General features: G+C 39.3%; 1 protein-coding gene across 4 annotated transcripts in view; it reads right to left on the bottom strand.

Moving 5' to 3' along the window:
• Positions 1-245: 245 nt before the first annotated feature.
• The window catches only part of TNFAIP8L2 (TNF alpha induced protein 8 like 2), a 154,193-nt gene continuing 127,716 nt past the window's right edge, over positions 246-26,722 (bottom strand). For 2 of the 4 annotated variants that reach the window (XM_053704948.1, XM_053704941.1), the window contains one exon: positions 246-2,319. In XM_053704948.1, the coding sequence (XP_053560923.1) occupies positions 1,748-2,305 (558 nt within the window). In that variant the 5' untranslated portion in view covers positions 2,306-2,319 and the 3' untranslated portion in view covers positions 246-1,747. Of the gene's footprint in view, positions 2,320-13,534; positions 13,618-15,361; positions 15,383-26,722 lie in introns of those variants that run through there. The other 2 variants (XM_053704957.1, XM_053704951.1) reach the window with 2 other exon arrangements.

The raw sequence follows: 26,722 nt of genomic DNA, 5'->3' as shown, positions 1-26,722 counted from the left end.
ATTTTATAATGTATCTTTCAATATTGTTTAAATTGTAAGCTGGCACTGGACAACCCTGCCATAGAATATAGCTTTATAAAAAAACAAAATTCACAAAATCAGACACAAATGTATTTAGGCAGAGACCTGCTTGTTTCTCCAGAACATGCCCCCTTGTTCAAGGCCAGACGTGTTTGTATCAGTTGATTCCCTTTCTTTTTCTCTACAAACCCATCAATGATTGAATGATGTACATTTACAATACATTCAGTTCTCTTGTATTTAATAGAAACCTTCCCATATACACTAACAAATAAAAAAACACATAAGTTTATTTTATCTTCACAGCCAGATTCCTTTGTAGCAGTGGCAGCTGTAGGAATGGGCAAAGGGTCAAGCTGGAAGATGGATTTGCTCACAGAAATTCAGTAGGAAAAAGACTCTGCAGTTACACAAATTATCTACAGCTGAACCCTTTAAAAAATAAGCACAGTGTTCATCTGTAAATGGATAAAAGGGCTCATTTGAGAGCCCATGAAAAAAGTGTATAGATGAACAGTGTAAAGTGTAAGAGACTGGTAGAGCACAAAAGATGTTAGATTTGGAAATTAATAGGAGATTTCCGAGCATTATAAAAAGTTGAAGGCAGCAGTGGTTCTAAGCGAGTTGCTATGTACTGTAGAGCTGAAAGGTTCCAGATACACAGTAGTGCCTTTTTACCATATCCAGTACTCTACACAGAGCAAGGAGAGAGGTAAAGGAGAGAGAGTAGTAGGTTGTAGAAAATTAAACCACAAGTTACTCCTGCATCCTTGATTTTTGTGGTTTAAGGGATATGAAACCCAGAAATATTCTTTTGTGATTCAGACAAACAATTTTAAGAAAGTTTCCAATTGACTTCTATTATCTTATTTGTTTGGTTCCCATGGAATTACTTAGGTAGGCGCCTGGAGCACTACATGACATAGAAACAGAGCTGCCATCTATGGGTAACTTTCTTGCAAAACTGCTGTCATATAGTGCTCCAGACACGTACACATGCCTGAGCTTAAGTCCCTGCTTTTCAACAAAAGATACCAAGAGAAGGAAGAACATTTAATAATAGAAGTCAATTATAAAATCAGGAAAAAAATGTTGAGTTGGATAGAAATATAGAAAGGTGAAGAATGCAAAGAGGAGGGAAATAAGCAGAGGGAAGGAGGGAAGAAAAGAGAATAAATGGATATGAGAAGACAAGTAAAACATATATATAAGTGCAGGAACAACATGGGTCAGTAGTTACTGTGACCACATAACACCATTGTATAAACATAACCAGGAGCACAGGTGTGACGGGAATTCATGGTCACAGGGAATCCGTAAATTAGACAAATGCCTGGATGTGTCCGCACTGTGATTTCAGTCACTGATATAACACTGACTGCTATTCAGGCTGGTGCCATTTGTTCAAATAATGTAACGTCTGTGCACATTCAGTCCAAGAGAAAAAAACATTACTTTGCATCTTCTCTAAACAAAAAAATAATATTTTGTAAAACCGCTGACATATAATCCGCTCATTGTTAGTCCATTTCCCAAAGGCAGAAACTGGTGTACCCCAAGCATAAAACAGTAAAAACTCCAATAAGACGATAGTACTCCTATTTGGCAACAACAGGTGAATGTTTCTGGGATTGCTGTACTGTTGTTAACATGGAATGTTCATAGAGTGGAGTCATGATTCCCACATTCTGACCTCCTATACATCTTGTGTTTATTCCAGAGTCTCTCACAAATTGCCCTCTTCAAGCAATTTGGTTATTCCATTGCAGATTTTTTGCAGATGTGGCCGTAAGGTGCTTTTTGGATCATAGAGTTGACTAAGCAGCTCGTGGTCTCCAAAGTGGTTGAAAACATGCTGGATGCGCCCAAGGGACTTTGGCTTTAGGTGCTTCTCCACCAGCCGCAGGAGCAAATTCTTACAATCCATAAGGATGTCAGATAGCACCTCCTTCTCAAAAGTGTACTCTACCTCGTAGAAGCTTATGGCTGTCATGGCGCCATTGTGCAGCTTATTTTTGAACTCATCGGCAAGAACAAGCTCTTCAGGGCTGAATTTGTTGTGCCGGTACAGGACACCTATTTTCACTGCAATCTTAATCAGGTTCTTGATGACCTTATGAGACTCAGTCTTATTCTTGGTGTACTCTTTTGATACCCGGTACATCTCATCGAGAATCTCGCTGCTGGTCTCATCAATAAACATATTAACCATTGACTTGGTGGCCATATGGCTCAGTATCTTTTTTTGTGCCTGCAGGGCCATATCTTTGGAGCTGAACTCCATGATCTGCAGGGTGACTAGAAAAGAGACAAGAAAGAAATTACAGACCTCATCTATACAGTATAAAATATAAATTACAAGTCACATCTATACAGCTTAAAGGGATATGAAACCCACAATTTTTCTTTCATGATTCAAATAGATCATGTCATTTTAAACAACTTTCCAATTTACTTCTATTATCTAATTTGCTTTGTTTTCTTTGTATCCTTTGTTGAAAAGCATACATAGGTACGCTCAGGAGCAAGTAGCTAGCTGCTGATTGGTGCCGCCTGTCATTGGTTTACTAATTTGTTTAGCTAGCTCCCAGTAATGCATTGTTGCTCATTCAATAGAGGATACCACAAGAATGAAACAAAATTGGTAACAGAAATAAATTGGAAAGTTGTTTAAAGTTGTATGCTCTGTCTAAATCAGAGCTTTCCAAACTTTTCATGTTAGTGACACACTTTTTACACCTACATAATTTTGCAACACAGTAATTCAGTTGTACTAGCAAACAGGGGGGTTAAACTAACTTGTTTTAAGAGATACGGACTCATACATAAATTATATAATAATGAAATGTATTTACAAGTAACAGTATGTAAGTATGTGTAAGAATTAGAAAAAAGTTTAATAACACCAATAGCTACTTACTATTTTAATGGGATGTATGAGGTTGATGGGATGAACACAGTTTCTGAATATTTGGTGGAATATTAGATAAAGACACTCGCATTTCATCATCAAGCATTTTTAAGCTTCCACTTCCTATCCATATATCAAGAGCAGCAATGCACTACTGGGAGCTAGCTGCAAAAAACCCCCCCAAAAAACACTGACTTCTGCTCAGCGTTTAAGCTGCCGCCCTAGTCCGACTGACTACTGCCCGTGCTGCAAACACATTGCTATCCCACTCACTGACTACACATGCAGTCATGAGCCGATTGAGGAAATTACACGTGCAGTCAGGAGCCAATGTGCCGCCAAAGCCGCCAATGGGAATAGTTTCAGTTCCCCGTGAGCTGCGCCACTAGGTTAAGATGATCTGTAACCCACTAGGTATCAATAACGTGTCAACCACGTGGTATGCGTAGCAGGCAGACAGAAAGTCGGAAACCCCCCAAAAAAATTAAAAAAATTTAAATTAAAAAAAATGTGTGCTGAAGCAGGGACACACCTACACACTACCGCCGACACACTAACGTGTCACGACACACAGTTTGGAAAGCACTGGTCTAAATAACGAAAGAAAAAAAAATTGTGTTTCTTGTCCCTTTAAATCCACAACCAGGATACACTTGGTAGGACTACCAGAGAACACTTCATATTTATAAAAAAACAAACAAACAAACAACCCCCCCCCCCCCAACAACTTACAGTCTCAAATTTGCTGCTCTTTTGAATCAATTATATATGTTTTGCTGCTTGTGTTTTTAAGGCATTAGTATTTTATTAAAAATATATATTTTTTTGCATCTGCTGTGTAGTATTATTATGTCTATTGTGTGAATAAAATATTTTCTTCTTGTGTAATTTTAATTCAAACTTAAATTTTCCATAAAATAGATTTTTGTTATGATTAGAAAGAATTTTGTTATGATTTTAATGCGAATAAACACATTTTAACTGCTAGGGTTGACATCACCAGTAAAAAGGGGTTCAGTAAACACCTAATTACAAGACATTTTTGTTCTCTTGCTATAAAATAATATCAGCCAAGTCTAAACTTTTTTTAAACAAATTAACATTTTGTTTGCTGCAGCTGTTTTAAACTCCACCCACCACCACCACTTGCTTAATTTGCTTCAATCTGAGCTTGAATCTGCAGCTGACAATGTTAGACCCAGTCATATGGTTAGTATAAAGTGCACATTTTTGCAGTTCTTATCTTTTAAAGCTAATTAGGGAAATATAGCAAGGATACAGTTGATAAGTCAGCAGGTTTTTGAGAATAAGAAAAGCCTCAATTTTCAGAGCTAAATGGTACGAAAAGGGGACAAAATAAATAAAGTGGCATTAAAGGGACAGTCAAGTCAAAATTAAACTTTCATGATTCAGATAGGGCATACAATTTTAAACAACTTTCCAATTTTCTTTTATCATCAAATTTGATTTGTTCCCTTGGTATTCTTTGTTGAAAGCTAAACCTAGGTAGGCTCATAAGCTGTCTAAACCCTTGGAGGCTGCCTCTTATCTCAGTGCATTTAGACAGTTTTCCACAGCTAGAAAGTGCTAGTTTATGCGTGCCATATAGTGGAGTTACTTATGAGTGAGCACTGATTGGCTAAAATGCAAGTCTGTCAAAATAACTGAAATAAGAAGGTAGTCTGCAGAGGCTTAGATACAAGGTAATCACAGAGGTAAAACGTATATTAATATAACTGTGTAAGTTATGCAAAACTGGGGAATGGGTAATAAAGGGATTAACTATCTTTTTAAACAATACAAATTCTGGAGTAGACGTTCCCTTTAAACACTATATACATTTTATCATTTATTAAGCATAGTATTGAGGTTATTTCCCACCTCCCCCTCCCACCACCATGTTGAAATGTATCTTTCACTACATTCTAGTGTTGTCGTGTTTGCACATGAGCAGCAACTCTCCTTGATACTTGTAGTGTAACCTAGGTAACATAATAGCACCACCCAAGATTAGAGGGAGGTGCATAAATGTTTAAGGGACACAGGCCCTTTGAAATTTCCCTAGACACATACAAAACACGGAATTAGTCTTACGTGGTGAAAACCAATCTTCATGGCATTTGAGAAAGATGCCTGTGTGGCATCGAAATGTTATGCATATACTGTCATAATATTTAAAATTTTATAAATATATACATATATATATATATATATATATATATATCAGGGCTCAAAGCAAGTAGTGAATGATAGTGAGTGATTGTTAAACAATTACTCTCTATCAAAGGCTGGGAGTGTAGGTGCAGCAATGAAATACTGCTGTAAAGATGGAGCATTGATTTGAAAGTGGAGCGTTGCCGCGACGGTGGAGCACAGTTGCGCTGAAATTAAGCACGGGTGAAGTGCAGAGGCATCATCAACAGGATTGCGGCTTATATGAGATAAGTTGGGCCCTGATCTGGCTGATTTGAGGTCTGGGAGCAATACAAAATGAGAGGATAGGAGGCCATATGTAAACAGAGAAGGCTGATTGGTCGTCAGTAACAATTAAGTATCATTTCTGAATTTAGGTGGTTGAATTTTGGAGCTGTATGCATATAAACTTGAGCAACAACAGAAGTTTAAGAGATTTTGAAGGCTTTTCAGAGATTTTTGCTTTCAGATATCCTAGTCAGGTTGCAAAGAAGGGGAATTTGCTTAAAACATGAATTTATAGGACTATTGTGGGGAAATAAGAAATGCTCCTTCTGTACCCATAGAACAGTTCATTTTTAGCAGATAACTCCCTTAAAGGGATAATGTATTTAGGCACACAGCTAATACGTTTTTTTTGTATTCAAAATAACTACTGGGACACTTTTTCTTCTTCCCCCACTGCCACTACCTCTTGATTACATAGCTTTTCTACAGCAATACTGCAGTGTTGGAGAGAAGAGTAGCAAAATCAGCTATTTCAAATGATTGTCCCCTTTATGAAGCTAAAAGCCAGCTATGGTTAGTTGTCCCGGGTTATTACCCAAGCAAAATAAAAAAAAGAAGAAAATTGGACACTAAGCAGATTTGTTTCATGTCCCTGCTGCCTTAGATTAAACCTGCCCTGGTTTATACCACTGTGCATCATGTGAGAGGGCGATAAATGCTGTCTATACACTTCCAAATGTACAGTAACTGTATAAATGTTTAATAATTGTATTAAAAGGAGTTAATTTGTAATGGGTTAAAATAAAAAAAATAAAACAACTGCACAATAAGGTGTTTGACAATAGCTAAACATATACAAAGAGATGGTGGCGTAGTGGGTGTGGTGTGGGCGGGTGAAGGGTTAGATCAGTGGCGAGTAACATTTTGACCTTGCTAGTAGCATAGGACTTGACATTTTGAGCCCTTTATATATATATATATAATCTATATACAGTATCTCACAAAAGTGAGTACACCCCTCATATTTTTGTAAATACTTTATTATATCTTTTCATGTGACAACACTGAAGAAATGACACTTTGCTACAATGTAAAGTAGTGACTGTACAGCCTGAATAACAGTGTAAATTTGCTGTCCCCTCAAAATAACTCAACACGCAGCCATTAATGTCTAAACCTTTGGCAACAAAAGTGAGTACACCCCTAAGTGGAAATGTCCAAATTGGGCCCAATTATCCTTTTTCCCTCCCCGGTGTCATGTGACTCGTTAGTGTTACAAGGTCTGAGGTGTGAATGGGGAGCAGGTGTGTTAAATTTGGTGTTATCGCTCTCACACTCTCTCATACTGGTCACTGGAAGTTCAACATGGCACCTCATGGCAAAGAAATCTCTGAGGATCTGAAAAAAAGAATTGTTGCTCTAAATAAAGATGGGCTAGCCTATAAGAAGATTGCCAAGACCCTGAAACTGAGCTGCAGCACGGTGGGCAAGACCATACAGCGGTTTCACAGGACAGGTTCCACTCAGAAGAGATGAAAAGGTGTTTGGAGTTTACAGCGCAAATAAATGCTTAAACCTGTTGAAATTATATATATATGTTCCCAATTTTGCAGAAATTGCGAGTAATAGATTTCTCAATTACTAATATTTCCAACCTTACTTAGTGATGTGTTTGATGTGCAGTCCCTAATTAGGGATTGGTAACCATCCAATTAGTTAATCTTATGCAGTATGGAGTACAGCTTGAAAAAGGCCGGTGTATATGGCTGAAACGCGTAGCTCCTACTGCTTTGAACTGCTTTGAACTTACTCAGCCTCTGTGCTGAGACCACTTTTTACCCGTCATTTGGATATTTAAAAATCTGACATCCATCGGACCGTCGCTGATCACTGCTCTGACCCTGACACAAGATTGAATCTAAGACCGTAGAGCCCGAAATACCAAATACAAAAAACCCTCAAGAAAAACTTTCAAGACACCCGGACCAGACAGTTCACAGAGACTCAGGTAACCCAGGCTCCAAAATCGGCTTGTAGGAATTGACAGAGGCAGACAGTAAGTGAAACATTATCACATTCTGAGACTGCATCTCACCGCGTTGTCCTCATTTGACTCCACACATCATACTGTGCTGTCCTCACACTCACAATGGGTTGCGAGTGTGACATGCTATCACTTCACTAAAGACACAAGGATTACCCACATTAGGCTCTAAGACCGCTTCGCTGTGTTCTACATGGGCAGACAGTGAGAGGATCAAAAAAACTATTTTACACTTCTCTTGTACGCTATTCCTGGACTTATCTTTCAGTTGAATTATTTACTGATGAACTTTCCATGTTCAGTTAAATTATTAACTGATGAACTTTTAAAATCAATATTATATTGAGAAAATACACTTTTTTTTTTAATCAGTCGGCCGACTGCATTCTATTGTATCTGTTTTACTCTGTTCTCACATTGTGGTATTAATTGAATATATCAATTTTATGTCAATATCTATTTTTTATCTTTTATTTGGAACATATAAACTTCATATTTTATATCAACTTTGTTTTAACGTTTTATTGGTTTTTATTTGATCAGTTGATGTAATAAATTTATTTATACTACACCCAAAGAGAACTTGATGTTTCCACACCTATATACTGCATAAGATTAACTAATTGGATGGTTACCAATCCCTAATTAGGGACTGCACATCAAACACATCACTAAGTAAGGTTAGAAATATTAGTAATTGAGAAATCTATTACTCGCAATTTCTGCAAAATTGGGAACATATATATATATATATATATATATAATTTCAACAGGTTTAAGCATTTATTTGCGCTGTAAACTCCAAACACCTTTTCATCCTTTCACACCTCTGTACAAGATATTCATAGGGGAAAATCATAGGAGTTTTTAGCTTACCTAACATTTGGCAGCGCAAGAAAGTTTTTAAATTTCTTCTTCCACTCAGAAGAGGCCTTGCCATGGTCGACCAAAGAAGTTGAGTGCACATGCTCAGCATCATATCCAGAGGTGGTCTTTGGGAAATAGACGTATGAGTGCTGCCAGCATTGCTGCAAAGGTTGAAGGGGTGGGGGGTCAGCCTGTCACTGCTCAGACCATATGCCGCACACTGCATCAAATTGGTCTGCATGGCTATCGTCCCAGAAAGATGATGAACAAGAAAGCCTGCAAACAGTTTGCTGAAGACAAGCAGACTAAGGACATGGATTACTGGAACCATGTCCTGTGGTCCGATGAGACCAAGATAAACTTATTTGGTTCAGATGGTGTCAAGCGTGTGTGGCGGCAACCAGGTGAGGAGTACAAAGACAAGTGTGTCTTGCCTACAGTCAAGCATGGTGGTGGGAGTGTCATGGTCTGGGCCTGCATTAGTGCTGCCGGCACTGGGGAGCTGCAGTTCATTGAGGGAACCATGAATGCTAACATGTACTGTGACATACTGAAGCAGAGCATGATCCCCTCCCATTCGGAGACTGGGCCGCAGGGCAGTATTCCAACATGATAACAACCCCAAAAACACCTCCAAGATGACCACTGCCTTGCTAAAGAAGCTGAGGGTAAAGGTGATGGACTGGCCAAGCATGTCTCCAGACCTAAACTCTATTGAGCATCTGTGGGGCATCCTCAAATGGAAGGTGGGGGAGTGCAAGGTCTCTAACATCCACCAAGTCCATGATGTCGTCATGGAGGAGTGGAAGAGGACTCCAGTGGCAACCTGTGAAGCTCTGGTGAACTCCATGCCCAAGAGGGTTAAGGCAGTGCTGGAAAATAATTGTGGCCACACAAAATATTGACACTTTGGGCCCAATTTGAAAATTTCCACTTAGGGGTGTACTCACTTTTGTTGCCAACGGTTTAGACATTATTGGCTGTGTGTTGAGTTATTTTGAGGGGACAGCAAATTTACACTGTTATACAGGCTGTACACTCACTACTTTGCATTGTAGCAAAGTGTCATTTCTTCAGTGTTGCCACATGAAAAGATATAATAAAATATTTACAAAAATGTGAGGCGTGTACTCACTTTTGTGAGATACTGTATATATGTATGTGTATATATATCTTACATACATGTAACAGACAAAATTTAGAGATAATTGCTTATGATTTTGTCTCTTACCGTTTTTAATATCCGGTGACTGTGAAGAATTTTGACATTTCATTACTGCAGATTATTATTAGCCCAGGGTGACAAGTGAAGGAAAATGGGGAAAGTGGTGACAGACCGATCAGAACGCTAATCCCCTCATTGTGTTACTGACAAATGTTATTTGAAAAAAAAATTCATATTAAATATCTTGTAAATATTGACTTCCTCACAGACGATGCTATCTTTATTGCTTTCATTTACAAGTGTAATTTTAGTCAAATGAAGAGATTATATAGTGCTTTTGCAGGCAAAACTTTCCATAAGGTGCATTTAGAACATGTTAAGTCAAATTTCAGCAATAAAAGACAACAGTAATCATGCTTTCTAGGATTGTGGGAAATACGTCTTCCATTTTAAAGACATCAATTACTTAATGTTACCCTATTAAAACAATCACAGCAATTAGTTCAGCTTGTTCCTATGTCAGCCTGCAACATTAATTGATCTGTGGCTGCCTGTAAATGAGAATTTAACAGACACGCTGAGGGCACTCCCTCTTCCTGCAAGCAAACACCTAGCAAACAGAGGGTCACGGACGCCTAATTCCACTGATGTGGTACAGGAAGTGGTGAGGGTTTATGCAAGTTACACCCTCACCCATCTCTCATCTGCATCTAACTTCTTTTAAAGGGATAGAAAGGTCAAACTTTAAATATGTATGGGTGCTTTTAAAGTGAAGGTCCATTTTGATGAATTAGTGCCCGGTTTTTAATAAACCTATTAAAAACAAGGGCACTTTAATTAATCAAAATTGACATTTCATTGTTTTCTTCAAAAACGTACCTTTTAATCCTGAATGCCGCTCCAGCGATTCACCCGACCGTCGGAAGCCTCTGCAGATGTCAGAAATGACGAATCAGGCTTCCTCCAATCACAGCTTTCTTGGCCTGATGCAACGCTGTGATTGGAGGAAGCCGGATTTGCTTGCGACGGGCGGAGGAAGTGCTGGAGCAGCTGCCAGGATTAAAAGGTAAGTTTTTGAAGAAAACAGTGAAATGTCAATTTTGATGAATTAAAGTGCCCTTGTTTTTAACAGGTTTATTAAAAACCGGGCACTAATTAATCAAAATGGACCTTCACTTTAAATAAGAGCATTTTTACAATATTCATCCATTAGCAGAAACTGCTCCTAGAAAATGTTATTAATGGTTTTCAGTAGCATACGCATATATGCTGTGAGTGCCCCATGCATCAGCATTCACCACACCTCAGAGTCAGCAGGGGCTTCACTGATGCAATACACACCAGCACCTACAGGATTCTGAGCAGGCATGGTGTTTGAATCTTTGCTTTAGTAACATATGGCATATGCTGCTGAAAAAGTAATCGCTTTTACTAGAAGCATTTTTGCTAATTGAAGTATTTTGTAAAAATGCTTCTATTTAAAATTGAAATTCACCCATGCACTTTTCAAATTTGACCTTTCGATCCGTTGAACGGAATTTTTTAGACATGTGCACAGCAGAAAAATTTGTCTCGGTTCATTTCCGACCGATTCAGATTTTTTTCGAATTTCGTTTCGGATCGATTCGAATTTGGATACATTCGAATGTATTCGTTTCGGATTCATTCGGATTTGAATAAATTCTATATATTCATTTATCGGATTCGATTCGTAAATTCGGAAGATCGGTATGCGTTATGTTGATTCAGATGGTTCCAAGTTACACAAACGGAATTATTTCACTGTTCTTTCTCACTAAATTTATTATCTCACTAAATTTATTTTTAATACTGAATTGTTATTAGTCCATGGCCATTCGAATGTAACAAATAAATCCAAACTAATTCGGATTTATTCATTACAAATGCATTCGGATTAGTTTAGTTTCGTTGCTAGGGTAATTCGGAAATTCTAATCTCCGAATTTGGCGAATTCGTCCGAATTTAGATTCGGAACGAAATGAAACGCACATGTCTAGAATTTATAGATAACCCAACCCGTCTCTACACCTCCTCACATATCAATAGGGATTATATACATTTCAGTGTTCTCCACAGAAAAGTTTGCACGCTGGGTGGATTTATAAAGTAGCGGGGTTGGGGCTGTGAAATATTTTTTAATATTATAACATTTTCTGCATAAATTAATTGCCTAATTTAACATAAATTTAATTAATGATAATTTGTGCAGTACGCATTGGAAATTAATATTGACTAATATTTTAGCTGTGTGGTCTGTTAAATCAGCCGGGTTGTGTACACAATAAAAAGGTCCTGCATTTTCTAAGCACCCTACAACTAATACAACCTCTCTCTACATCACATACATTGTAATTCATAAACAGATTTTTACCTTGTTTCAATAAAATAATTTTGTGAAACTAATACTTTGTTGGAGAAAACTCACAGCAATATTGACACTCAAAAATGACAAAGATTCATAAAGATTTGTAACCCCTCCTTGTCACAGCAAGTTCTGCTCCATTATTATCAATGGAGCCACATTTTTCTCACTTATTACTTGGAGGATAATGGCATCAGAAATATACTTTTAAACCCTTTAAGGACCGTGAATTTGAGAAAAACTTGCCAAAAGTACCACCTATTAACACTATATATTTTTTTGGCATATTTCATGCCACGATGCGTCGCCAAATGCGTTCATATTAAAAAAACTAACTTTTTTTATACAAACTTTGGATTTCTCACTGAAATTATTTACACACAACTACTGCAATCATAGGACAAATGGTCGTAAAAGCTTCTCTGGTTCCCCTTTGTTCAGAAACAGCAGACATGCATGGCTTTTCTACTGTTTTTGGCAAGTTGCAGCTGCGCACCAAACTTCTAAAATTTCCAGTAGTGAAGGGGTTAATCAGGTAGCTTGTAAGGTTAATTTTAGCCGTAGTGCAGAGATTACCCTCCCGCCCAGCCCACTGATCCCTACCTTATAACTTCCAAACAGCTCTCTTCCCTCCCTCATCCCCCACTGGTCACCAGTCTGCCATTATGCAGTCTAGGGATAGTATATATATATATACATTTTTTTTTTAATTTCTGTGGTGTAGGGAACCCTTCTCATCCACCAACCTTACGGATAACCACCCACAAACAGCTTGCTACCCCTCCCTCCTCTCACTAGGTGCCCCCATCTTAGGTACTGGCAGCTGTCTGCACTCCCTTAGATTATGAAGGTAGATGCCTTCTGCCTCTGGCTGCGGGCTTAGCTGTCAGAGTTGACAGCCGGGACTGCAGCATGAGGCAGAAGGTTAGACGTAGCTACTGCGTCAACAATGTATACTAAGCAAAGTACCCTGTCAAGTAGTAGCTACATCCAAAAGGTTTAAAATTAGAAACGTATTAAACAAAAACAAAAAATTGTTTTTTCTCTCTGCACTTAGGTCATCATCACCTGTTACAGACCACCCACTGCCTCGTTGAACCACCTATACACATCTTCCATAAAAAGAGCAATCACATAATTTTGTAATGTGCCAGAGCATTTTATTACTGCACTATTGTTTGCGGAAAACTCCTGCTAAGCGGTATAACACATAGATAAAGTCAGCGCTGAGCACCAATTAACATTCCATTCAGGGCTGGCATATGTGAGTAACTGCCAGTCACTGGCCTAGTTAAGATTTTAAGTGGAAGTGGATAATTTTTCCAGAGCTGAGTTCAACTACAATGTCTGTTTAATATATCATCAACCTTTAGTGATTATTATGTCTCTTCCTGATCATTCATCTCTTCCCCATAACTGTCTGTTACTGTCTTAGACACTCAGTTTGATGCTACAATGGCTAAGAATTCTTGAACAAATGGAATAATTATGGTGTAGGAAACATGCTTCAGAGTGTTTTTCAAATTAAGTTTCCTCTTAAAAGGGTCACAAAAGTACTGTGGATAATGAGATTTTCTGTTTCACAAATTAGCATTGTTTAGTTAGATGAAATTGTGGCAGAAAAAGTAAAAAATTTGTATTGTCGTCTGTAGAGAAAAACTGGCTTCTCTCATGTTAAAGAGTTGCTTCCACGCAATAAAATCTGATAAAAAGTACACTGACCTCACCATATAACAAGGGCGTACCAGACCACGTCCACGGGGGTACTGTAAATTCTCCTGGGTTGCTATGCAATGTCTCGTTTACTCGTTTGCATCACACATGAGCACTAACACTAAACTTTACATTTTCCTGCAATGTCATATCATGGTTAGCAAAAGTGAGTTAATAAGTAGCCAAGTGGGGGTTAATACACTTTAGTAATGTGACTTTGGCTTTTATAAAGGGACACACTAACTGCATACATTGTAATGTAACTAGGACGTTGCAGAAAGGTTTAGTGTACCTTTAAATACAGAAAAAGACAAGCCCAGTGATCTCTCCCCCTTCTGTGAGGTGCTGTGCCATACAAGGTGTGAATAAGGTAATGTGGTATCTCTCCTCCTTCTGTGAGTTGCTGTGCCATGCAAGGTGTGAATAAGGTAATGTGGTATCTCTCCTCCTTCTGTGAGGTGCTGTGCCATACAAGGTGTGAATAGGGTAATGTGGTATCTCTCCTCCTTCTGTGAGGTGCTGTGCCATACAAGGTGTGAATAAGGTAATGTGGTATCTCTCCTCCTTCTGTGAGTTGCTGTGCCATGCAAGGTGTGAATAAGGTAATGTGGTATCTCTCCTCCTTCTGTGAGGTGCTGTGCCATACAAGGTGTGAATAAGGTAATGTGGTATCTCTCCTCCTTCTGTGAGGTGCTGTGCCATACAAGGTGTGAATAAGGTAATGTGGTATCTCTCCTCCTTCTGTGAGGTGCTGTGCCATACAAGGTGTGAATAAGGTAATGTGGTATCTCTCCTCCTTCTGTGAGGTGCTGTGCCATGCAAGGTATGAATAAGGTAATGTGGTATCTCTCCTTCTTTGAGGTGCTGTGCCATGCAAGGTGTGAATAGGGTAACATGGTATTTCTCCTCCTTCTGTGAGGTGCTGTGCCATGCAAGTTGTGAATAGAAATGTGGTTATAGGAGCTATGTATCTGGAGCTGGGTTTCACATGAGCATTTAACTGCCAAGCAGAGACTGTAAGGGCCATGCATTTGGTCCTGGGCATGAGTTCAGCATACAGCTGGCATAAAGGGTGTTCAGGAGGCATTAACTGGTCTGGGATTGGATGATGGTATATAGCTGTCATAATGTATGTGCATGGGCATTCATCTGATGTGATGAGGGCCTATATTAGGCCTAAAGGGAAATGAATTAAAGGGACTCTAAACCCAATTTTTTTCTTTCATGATTCAGATAGAGCATGCAATTTTAAGCAACTTTCTAATTTACTCCTATTATCATTTTTTGTTCTCTTGCTATCTTTATTTAAAAAGCAGAAATGTGATGCAAAGGAGCCGGCCCATTTTTGGTTGAGAACCTGGGTTATGCTTGCTTATTGGTGGATAAATGTAAGCCTCCAATAAGAAAGCACTATCCTTGGTGCTGAACCTAAAATGGGCTGGCTGTTAAGATTTACATTCCTACTTTTAAAATAAAGATAGCAAGAGAACAAGGAAAAATTGATAATAGGAGTAAATTAGAAAGTTACATAAAATGTCATGCTCTATAGAAAAAAATTGGGTTCAGTGTCCCTTTAAGTCTAGGTCTGGTGTGGGAATAAAATTGTCATAAAAGGTGTGCTGAGTACATGCATCTGGTCTGAAGTTTATTAAGTAGGCACATAATAAGCAACTTTAACATAACCTTTTTTTTTCATGCTAACATTTTTAAAATTTCAATAAGTTTAAAAGGACATGTTAAACATATGGTAAATCACTTGAAAGTGAGCACACCTGTAAAAAGCTGAATAGAAAATACCACATGAACATATCTTGGTAAAAAAGGAAGATATTTTACCTCAAAATTTCCTCAGCTAACCAGAGTAGATGCTATGTAAGGAGTTATCCTTCAGTGACTCTTTTAACTGCCATCTACATGGTGAAAAAGTAAAAGCCAGTCAACATTATCAATGGTCTTGTAGGATTTCAACATTATCTCACAAGATTTCATAAAAACTTCCTTAAAGGGACATAATGCTCATATGCTAAATCACTTGAAACTGATGCAGTATAACTGTAAAAAGCTGACAGGAAAATATCACCTGAGCATCTCTATGTAAAAAAGGAAGATGTTTTACCTCACAATCTCCTCAGCTCAGCAGAGTAAGTTCTGTGTAAAAAGTTATACTCAGCTGCTCCCAGCTGCAGGTAAACAAATTAAAAAAATGATGAAATGAACAGCAGCCAATCAGCATCAGCAGTGCTGAGGTCATGAACTCTTACTGTGATCTCATGAGATTTGACTTAACTCTCATGAGATTTCATAGTAAGCTTCCTTTACCTGATTGGTGAAATAATATGAGAGTGCACGATGCTAGTCCCTTCAGATGTCCCAGGACAAACACACTAAAATGCTGCTTAGAAATCCTTTACAATGGGAGGTGGCTACTGAGGAACTTTTGAGGTAAAATATCTTTCTTTTTTACATAGAGATGTTCAGGTGATATTTTCTAGTCAGCTTTTTACAGCTATGCTGCATCACTTTCAAGTGTTTAAACATTTGGGTATTATGGCCCTTTAAACTGAAAAAGGGAAATAAAGTGACTGTGTCTGCACATGCCAGATACTACTGCCTTGTAAGTCCCGGGACAAGCATCCTGATTGAATGCTTAGTGATCCTCTACAGCGTGATGTGGCTACTGGCGAAATGTTGAGGTAAAATATCTTCTCTTTTACAAAGAGATTGTCATGTGATATGCTCTAGTCAGCTTTTTACATATATGCTGCATCATTTTCATCTCATTAAAGGGACATGAAACCCAGATTTTCTTTCATGATTAATTTGCTTTGTTATCTTCTTATCCTTTGCTGCACATATACCTGTATGCCTCATGTTATTCGTTTACCCATGTGCATTGTTGATTCTTCAACAAAGGATACCAAGAGAACGAATCAATTAAAGATAATAGAAGTAAATTATAAAGTTGTTTAAAATTGTATCTCCATCTAAAGGTGAGGAGAGTCAATGGCTTCATTCATTACTGTTGCGAATTAAGAACCTGGCCTCCAGGAGGAGGTAAAGACACTCCAGCCAAAGGCTTAAATACCTCCCCCACTTCCCTCATCCCCCAGTCATTCTTTGCCTTTCGTCACAGGATGACGGCAGAGAAATGCCGAAGGTTCGGAGTAGTCTCTTATGGAGGGTAGTACTCTTTGCATTGGGACTGGAGTTTTAAGTAGTCCTGTCAGCCACTCAGTGAGAGCCTGGGCGAAAGTTAGAGTCCGGAGATGCAGGGAGAGTCTTTCTGCGAAACCATCCCGACTCATTAACAACTCCACAAGCAATAAGCGTTGACGAGTTTTGCTGCCTGCTTTTTACACTCAAGTCCATGTCAGGAGCGAGGCTACTAACCTGTCACACTTGAAGGGTCGTGTTCCTGTTCCATGGCGTAGATTCTGGTAAGATCATTTCATTTTTTATTACATAATGATAACACGGAAGACAGGGTCACAGTGTAATGCCTCTTATCTTTAAAGAATCAAGGGTTAATATTCCTGGAAAGGGGATTATTGAACAGGGGGGGTTATACATGATATTGTTTATTGCGTCATTGCTGCGTTATGTGCGAGATGAGGCTCTGGCTTCAGGTGACTTACGGGAGTATTGCGCAGCTCTTTTTTTTGTGCGTTTTCTCCTTATGCAGGGGCGGTCCTGCCAGGCATTCCATGTGACCGGTTGTGGCTATCTCTCTTCCTCTGTTGATCAGCGGCGCAGGAGACCAACTGGTTTCTGTAGTCCGGGTCATAGGAGCTGGTGAGTACCCTGGCAATTGGAGGTTATAAATTAAGTTATTATTAAATTATTAAGTTAATCTATTCCGTAATAACAGTGCAAGCTATGGAGGACTCTGACGCGTTAGAGGGTTCTACCTCCTTAACAAGGTCTCATTCCTCATTCCTGTGTTTATTGTGAGGAGGTTCTGGTAGAACTGCCTGCTCAACTATGTTCCACATGCCTTAATAAAGATACAACATCTAAAAGTAAACTGATGTCTAGTACTACTGGGGGTTCCCCGTCCCGTGAGGTGCATTCCCTGCATTCATCTCCAATTGCACATGCAGCGCCCCAGGGTCCAATCATTACTCCTGCGGGAGAGATTCGTTGACCGTCAGATTTTGTGGATCAACGGCAAACGGCGGTATCGAAAATGATCCATCCCTTACCACGTTCTGCTAAGTGCAAGCGTAGGGCGTATCATGGCGGCCTGGCCCAGGGGTTGTCTACACCTATGGAGATATCAGAGGCGTTATATGATGACAAGGCCCACTCCGACTCTTCGGAGGAGGCCCTTTCTGGGTCGGAGACTGTGTCATCTAAACCTCCAGCTGCTGAGGATAGATAATTTGCGCTTTTTGCTGAAGCAAGTGCTTGCTACTCTGGAGGTTCCGGAACAGAAGCTTCGGGAGGAACCGGCGATTCCTAAGTTTGATAAGGTATATGAGGACAGGGTGGTTCCTCAGGCCTTCCCGGTTCCTGTTAAGATGGCTAATATTATTAAGAATGAATGGAGCGATTAGGTTCTTCCTTTTCCCCTTCTTCTTCCTTTAAGAAACTGTTCCCCATTCAGGACTCTCAGCTTGTGCTGTGGGGTACTGTCCCTAAGGTGGATGGTGCTATCTCCATGCTTGCGAAGCGGACAACTATTCCCCTCGAGGCTAGTTCGTCGTTTAAAGAGCCCATGGATAAGAAGTTGGAAAACATGTTAAGGAAGATGTTTCAACACACAGGGTTTGTTTTTCAGTTGGCAGCGGCCATATCCGGGGTTGCCGGAGCTGGCGGCGGCCATATCCGGGGTTGCCGGAGCTGGCGGCGGCCCGAGAGTCTTCGCGAAGGTTCTGGGGGCGCTACTTGCAGTGGCTAGAGCCAGAGGCATTGCTGTGATGCCCTATCTGGATGACATCTTAGTCCAGGCGCCGTCGCTCAGTCTCGCAGAGGATCATTCGAGGGCTCTTCTTCTTTTGCTCCAATCTCACGGTTGGAAGATCAACTCAGGAAAGAGTTCCCTGGTTCCCAGCAACAGGGTGGCATTCCTGGGAACGATAATATACTCTATGTCCATGAAAATATTTCTCACAGACCATCGACACAGACATCCTCTTGTCTTGCCCTTCAGTCCTCCTCAAGCCCCTCGGTGGCTCAGGGTATGGAGGTGATCAGACTCATGGTTTCCAGCATAGACGTCATTCCATTTGCCAGGTTCCATCTCAGACCTCTTCAATTGTGCATGTTGAGACAGTGGAACGGCGATCGATTCAGATCTATCACAGCAGATATTCATGGATCCTCGAACTTGGATCTCCCTCTCTTGGTGGATCTGTCCGGATCAACTGTCCATGGGGACATCCTTCTTGAGACCATCCTGGGAGATTGTGACCACTGTCGTGAGTCTGGCAGGATGGGGAGCTGTTTGGGGTGCCAGGATGGCACAAGGAAAATGGACCCGGGAGGAGTCTCTCCTTCCGATAAATATTCTGGAACTCCGAGCAATCTACAATGCTCTGAAGGCATGGCCTCCTCTGGGGTCATTCAGCTTAGTCAGATTCCAGACTGACAACATTACCTCGGTGGCTTACATCAACCATCAGGGGGTATGAGGAGCTCCCTAGGCATGAGGGAGGTGTCTCGGATCTTGGAGTGGGCAAAGTCCCACAGTTGCTCGCTCTCAGTGATTCACATTCCAGGTGTGGACAACTGGGAAACAGATTTTCTCAGCATGCAATCCTTCTATCCAGGGGAATGGTCTCTCCACCCCAAAGTGTTTGCGAAGATTTGTCTCAGGTGGGGATCGCCGGAGATAGATCTCATAGTTTCCAGACTCAATTGCAAGCTACCCCGATACAGGTCGAGGTCCAGGGATACCCAGGCAGAGCTTATAGATGCCTTGGCGGTGCCTTGGGGTTTCAGCCTAGCTTACATTTTTCCACCATTACCACTTCTACCTCGTGTAGTGGCACGGATTAAACAGGAGCGAGCTTTGGCCATTCTGATTGCTCCATCGTGGCCGTGGAGGATGTGGTTTGCGGATCTGGTGGGGATGTCATCCTTTCCATCATGGAGGTTACCCTGTCGCAGGGATCTGCTGGAACAGGGTCCGTTTCAACATCAAAATCTCGATTCTCTGAGGCTGACTGCGTGGAGATTGAATGTCTAGTTTTGGCTAGGAGAGGCTTTTCTGAAACTGTGATTGATACACTCGTCGCATCTACCATAAGGTGTGGCGGACTTGTCCTGGTGTGAGAAGCATGGATATCCTTAGCATAAGGTGAAGGTATCCAGGATTCTGTCTTTTCTCAGAGAGGGTTTGGAGAAAGGTCTTGCCGCCAGTTGCCTTAAGGGACAGATTTCGGCATTATCAGTCTTGTTGCATAGGAGACTCGCTGAGCTCCCTGACATACAATATTTTGTTCAGGCTCTGTTTAGAATCAGGCCTGTCTTTAGACAGTCTGCTCCTCCATGGAGCTTAAACTTGGTCCTTAAGGTATAACAGAAGGTTCCGTTTGAGCCTATGCACTCCATTGACATTAAGATTCTGTCCTGGAAGGTTCTTTTCCTGTTGGCCATTGCATCGGCACGCAGAGTATCTGAACTGGCTGCTTTGCAATGTGAGTATACTTATCTGGTTTTTCATGCGGATAAGGCTGTGCTTCGCACTGGTTTGGGGTTTCTTCCCAAGGTGGTGTCTAACCATAACATCAATCAGGAAATAGTTGTTCCTTCTTTATGTCCTAACCCTTCTTCTTCTAAGGAGAGGTTACTTTATAACCTGGATGTGGTTCGTGCCTTAAAGTTCTATCTTCAGACTACAAAGGATTTCAGACAGTCTACATCTCTTTTTGTGGTGTATTTAGGAAAGCGCAAGGGGCAGAAAGCCTCTTCTACTTCTTTGTCCTTTTGGTTGAGGAGATTGATTCGCTTGGCCTATGAGACAACGGGACATAAGCCTCCTCAGAGGATCATGGCTCATTCAACTAGAGCTGTGGCTTCGTCGATGGGTGGACCTAAATTGAATTAATCTTCTGGCACCATTTATACCTTGATGTTTCTCCTACTGTTTCTTGTTCCCTCGGCAGAATGACTGGGGGATGAGGGAAGTGGGGGAGGTATTTAAGCCTTTGGCTGAGGTGTCTTTGCCTCCTCCTGGTGGCCAGGTTCTTAATTCCCAACAGTAATGAATGAAGCTGTGGACTCTCCTCCCCTCGATCTAAAAGAAATTATCAGGTAAGCATAATTAAGTTTTTTCTATCTGAATCACAAAATAAGTTTTTTTAGTTTCACGTCTCTAAGTATTTTTTATATAACCTCCCTTTAAATACTGTTCATTCACAAGCATGATAGAAATGTTAGTATTTACTATCCCTTTAAGTTCTATATTGCAGAAACACAGTAGTATTTTTTTTCCTCAGAAATAAAAGCAGAGAATATTCCAGCTACTGAATATTCAATTATAAAATATGCCTTTGTTGCATCACCTCATAATTTGTATAGTTTGAAGGTATTGAGGAGGAGCATGTTCCTGCCCAAACAATAAGTGTCACTCAGTATTATTTGCTGAGGGGACACATGCATTAACAGAAGCACATGGTACTGTATATCTGAGCTTGCGGAAACATGAACTCTATTAAAAGTAAATCAATATATAAATACATCAGTCTTTTCATGTGGGTGCTCGGCAGTCTAAAAAAGAAATAAGGCATTAAGCATTTATCATCACATAAAACACAAAGGGCTAGATTACAAGTGTAGCGCTAAATTATCGCACACTCGTAAACGGGCAAAATGTGCCCATTTGTGGGCGCGTGATAATTAATCACCCATTACAAGTGGCTGGTTATTGCTAGCACGAGCTCGAGGTAGCAATCAGCACTTATAGAATTAACCATAGATCAGATCTCTGGTTAATTGGAAAAAACTGCCCCAAACGGCCCAAAAATATTGTCTAGTGTAGTTTATTAAAAAAATAAAGATGGCAGCATCTTTATTTTTTAATAAAATTACTGCACTAGTGCCTTTACATTGCTGTGTATGGGGAACTGTGTGTCTCCAGTAAATATATATGCTTATATACACATATTAACACATATATATGTATATCAGCATAGACATATATATTTATATTTGCTGTCATCGCTTCGCGACTTACCCCCTTCTCTGGTGCTGAAGTTCTGATGCCATCTCTGACGGCATCAGAACGAGGCTCCCATAGGAGCCTATGGAAGCGCACTCTCGTGAACGCAATGCTTCCCAGCAATACGAACGCAAGGTCATGTTCGCATTGCTGAAAACTTGTAATACCAGTGCACAATGGATATTTAGCGCTCCACTTGTAATCTGGCTCAAAGTATGTGTAGATAGATAGTTAGATAGATAGATATAGATAGATTTATTTAGTAAAGTTTACTAGTCAATGGTTAAAAAATATAGGAAAAAGTAAAATTATATATATATATATATATATATATATATATATCTATATATATATATATATATATATATATATTTAAAACTCCACCACCTGGTTAAAATTTTAGCCAATATTAATCTAAAATTAGTGAATATTTCAATGATTATTGCTAAAATTATCATTAAATAAATGTATGTCAACTTATGCAATTAATTTGCACTTTTGATAGCAGAAAATCTTATAACTAGAAATTATCACACTGCCACTTTATAATGCCACTCAGCTGGCACAGCTAGCAACATTTTCTGTGGAGAACATTTTATATATATATATATATATATATATATATATATATATATACATACATTTGTATAATTTATCATTTAAGAGTTTTAAGCTTAATTCCAGTTTTTTAGAAAAAAAGAAAACATATACAAACACTTCTGCAGAACCATTTGCAAGGGCTGAAATCTATAACACTATATTTTTCTTGGCAGAAAATACAATGAACATAAGTATCGACTGATCTGCCTCAGAAGTGTCAAACTAAAAATACTCACTGCTTCTGTTTTCTGTAGAGCCCTGGTCTTAGATTTTAAAATGAAGTGTTACCCAGACAAGATGTTCAGGATGCAGGAAATATTTCCTGTTTAATTAGAAAAAGAAAGATCTCTTCAAAAGCAAGCTATTATGTCTGACACAGTACAATTAGCCTGCAGCTCATTGTGTTATCAGGTGCAGATCTATTGTGAATGGCTGTGTATCAGCTTTCTATACAAGATAAACCATGGCAGCGGAATATAATACCATAGTAGAGCATTCTCCCGGATCTATGGAATACCACTGCACAGCGCATGACAAGGCTAATAATAAAGCACAGTTTAAATACTTTTCTGTAAATTATCATTTCATTTAAAGGGGTAGTCTAGTCAACATTAAACTTTCATGTTTCAGATAGAGCATGCAATTTTAAGCAACTTTCTAATTTACTCCTATTATCAATTTTTCTTCGTTCTCTTGGTATATTTATTTGAATGTAAGCATAGGAGCCGGACCCTTTTTGGTACAGCATCTGGGAAGCACTTTCTGATTGGTGTCTAAATGTAGCCACCAATCAGCAAGCTACCCAGGTGCTGAACCAAAAATGGGCCGGCTCCTAAGCTTTACATTCAAATAAAGATACCAAGAGAACGAAGAAAATTTGATAAAAGGAGTAAATTAGAAATTTGCGTAAAATTGCCTGCTCTATCTGAAACATGAAAGTTTAATTTTTACTTTAAGGGAAAAGGAAAGAAATTTGTTTAATCATTTGGGATGCCATGCATTACGCCAAGAAGGTAAGGGGCATAAAAGTATCACATTATTATCTTCAGATAGTAGAATTAAGCATAATTGAATTCTTTTTTCCCTAGAAGTGCTTGTCTTACTAGGCCTTAAGGACTGATTGTTCACTGACTTATAAGCAAATCTCCCACTGCTCTATTGGCGGACAGTAAAAACATGCTTGCTTCTCAGTATAGGATCATTAATTTTACAGAAAACTCTTGTCCGCCTGCTGCCCTCCATAACCTCTTACGGTCCGCCCATTTCAACTGCTAAGGGTGCTGACTCCATGCTCACTTCAGCTCCCATTTCTCCTGCCTCAGCATCCTGATGAGCTAATGACAGCCCCAGATCTCCATCCTGTCCTGTAGCACCTCTCCTCACCACAAGGGTTTTTGTTGTTATCCTGAGATATCAGTGCAGGCCACAGCTATAGTCTCTTTGGGGGCCTAGAATGCCACAATGGATGAGGTCTGCCTAAAGTCCCATCTGTAGCCACCTTGGAATAACCTCCTCCACTGACATCTTCAGCTTGAAGCTGCTGCTGAATCTAAGCAGTTCCCTTACTCTCCACCATGCAGACATCATCTTCAGCAGGTCCTGGGCGTCAGACATGGCAACTAACAGCTGCACTCACCACACTGGCCATGCAAGGAAAAGAAGTAGCTCCTCCTGGCATGTTATTTCCAGAATAACCTGCTCCAACCCATACCCATTACATGAACATAAGGTCCCCACCTCATTCATTAACTTTCACCCCTTGTTTGTGCAGGCCACAGATGCCGTTAAGACCCTTTTCCTGCTATATATTCATGCAGGGTTCCGGGAAACATCTATTTACAAAACTTTCAATACAACAGATATAAATTATTTGAAAAATAAAAATGTGTCAACCAAATAATCCAATACCGACCAACAGATTAATCAAATACCAAAAATGTGATAATGTTTTGTGTGTACATTTTATGAATAGAATGCAAATGAGGAATAATTTATTATTTAACTGAATGTTTTTAATTTTTATCGATTGTAAGTGCTGTTGATAGGTGGAGTGAATAAGGAAAATTAACCTATCAGATGAACTGACCAATCAATTTGAATTGAACACCCACCAATCAACCCAGAGTAAAGACTATAAGAAGCAACAACTTGAAAGTCTCCTTGAAAAAGCTGGAATTGTTCAGCAAAACATATGTCAGAGTGGAGTGTCAGATACGTACTAGTCACCAGGAGGGGTTTGAACTTTGATATGGCTACGGGTTTACACTTACTGTGTTTTAATGTTGTCCTGCTTGTAAGGACTAATATACACAAAGTGTATATTAAGATATAAATTATTTAGTATTAGGGATGCACCGAAATTTCGGCCGCAGAAAGTTTCGGCCGAAAATGGCATTTTTGGCTATTTCGTTTTTCGTTTTTTTAGCCTGTTATTTTCGGTAAAATTATTGTATAACATGTTTCAAATTTGATGCTAGCCTAGAGCTGCTGTTTAAGTTTATTACTTGACTTACTGTTCTGCATATAATGAGTTTTCTAGGACTATACTTTATTTGGATAATTGGCAAAAAACAAACTGTTAAATATGATTGTTACATAGAACTAAATGAAGAATAATACAGTATATTAATATTTATAATTGTTTTAAGTAGGGATGCACCAAAATTTTGGTCGCAAAAACATATGGGCCAAAAATGGCATTATTTTTTGCCTGTTTTTTTTCTCTTTCTTGGTAAAATTATTGTGTAGCATATTTTTGTGTTGATATTTTTGTCCAGTTTTAGTGTGTTACTTTCAATAAAAGGGTGGGCTTTTTTATTGGCTCTAATTATGCAAAAAAATAAAATAAAAATGATTAATTTGAAAAATTAAATTTTCGGTATCAGTTTCGGTTTTCGGCCAAATGCATCTTGGATTTTCGGATTCGGTTTCGGTCCAGAATTTTCATTTCGGTGCATCACTATTTAGTATGTTTTTAATGCTGGTTATCGACATCACTACTGGTTAACATATACACAGCTCTTTCATTGGAAGGCAAGAATCTCTTTTTTTTAGGTTTTATGGATGAAGACGTCTCCCGGTAAATCGATCTTCAGGGTGTTAGTGTTAGGTTTTTTTAAGGGTGTATTGTGTGGGTTTTATTTTTAGGTTAGGAACTTTGGGCGGCAAAAGAGCTAACTGCCCTTTTAAGCGCAATGCCCATCCAAATGCCCTTTTCAGGGTAATGGGGAGCTTAGGTTTTTTTAGATAGTATTTTATTTGGGGGTTGGTTGTGTGGGTGGTGGGTTTTACTGTTGGGGTACAAGTTACAGGTAAAAGAGCTGATTACTTTGGGGCAATGCCCCGCTAAAGGCCCTTTTAAGGGCTATTGGTAGTTTAGTTTAAGCTACTGGTTTTTTTATTTTGAGGGGCTTTTTTATTTTAATAGGGCTATTAGATTAGGTGTAATTAGTTTAAATATCTGTAATTTGTTTATTATTTTCTGTAATTTAGTGTTTTGTTTTTTGTACTTTAGCTAATTTCATTTAGCTACTTGTATGTAATTTATTAAAATTGTATTTAATTTAGTAAATTTATTTAATTATAGTGTAGTGTTAGGTGTTATTGTAACTTAGGTTAGGTTTTATTTTACAGGTACTTTTGTATTTATTTTTGCTAGGTAGTTAGTAAATAGTTAATAACTATTTAATAACTATTCTACCTATTTAAAATAAATACAAACTTGCCTGTAAAATAAAAATAAACCCAAAGCTAGATACAATGTAACTATTAGTTATATTGTAGCTAGCTTAGGGTTTATTTTATAGGTAAGTATTTAGTTTTAAATAGGAATAATTTAGAGTTTACAGAAGGGCTGCGTTAGGCTCCAAAAAAGGAGCGTAGAGCATATTTACCGCCACTGCAACTCTAGATACCAGCGTTGCTTACGGACGCGGCCAGCTTCAAAAACGTGGTGCACGATTCCCCCATAGAAAACAATGGGGCAGTTTGAGCTGAAAAAAAACCTAACACCTGCAAAAAAGCAGCGTTCAGCTCCTAACGCAGCCCTATTGTTTCCTATGGGGAAACACTTCCTACGTCTGCACCTACCACCCTAACATGAACCCCGAGTCTAAACACCCCTAACCTTACACTTATTAACCCCTAATCTGACGCCCCCGCTATCCCTGACCCCTGCATATTATTATTAACCCCTAATCTGCCGCTCCGTACACTGCCGCAACCTACGTTATCCCTATGTACCCCTAAACTGCTGCCCCTAACATCGCCGACCACTATGTTATATTTATTAACCCCTAATCTGCCGCCCCCGCTATCGCTGACACCTGCATATTATTATTAACCCCTAATCTGCCACTCCGTACACCGCCGCAACATACATTATAGTTATGTACCCCTAATCTGCTGCCCCTAACACCGCCGACCCCTATATT

This window comes from Bombina bombina, chromosome 1 (genome assembly GCF_027579735.1).
Source record: "Bombina bombina isolate aBomBom1 chromosome 1, aBomBom1.pri, whole genome shotgun sequence".
Classification (NCBI taxonomy): domain Eukaryota; kingdom Metazoa; phylum Chordata; class Amphibia; order Anura; family Bombinatoridae; genus Bombina; species Bombina bombina.
This window is presented reverse-complemented; position numbering and strand designations above follow the sequence as displayed.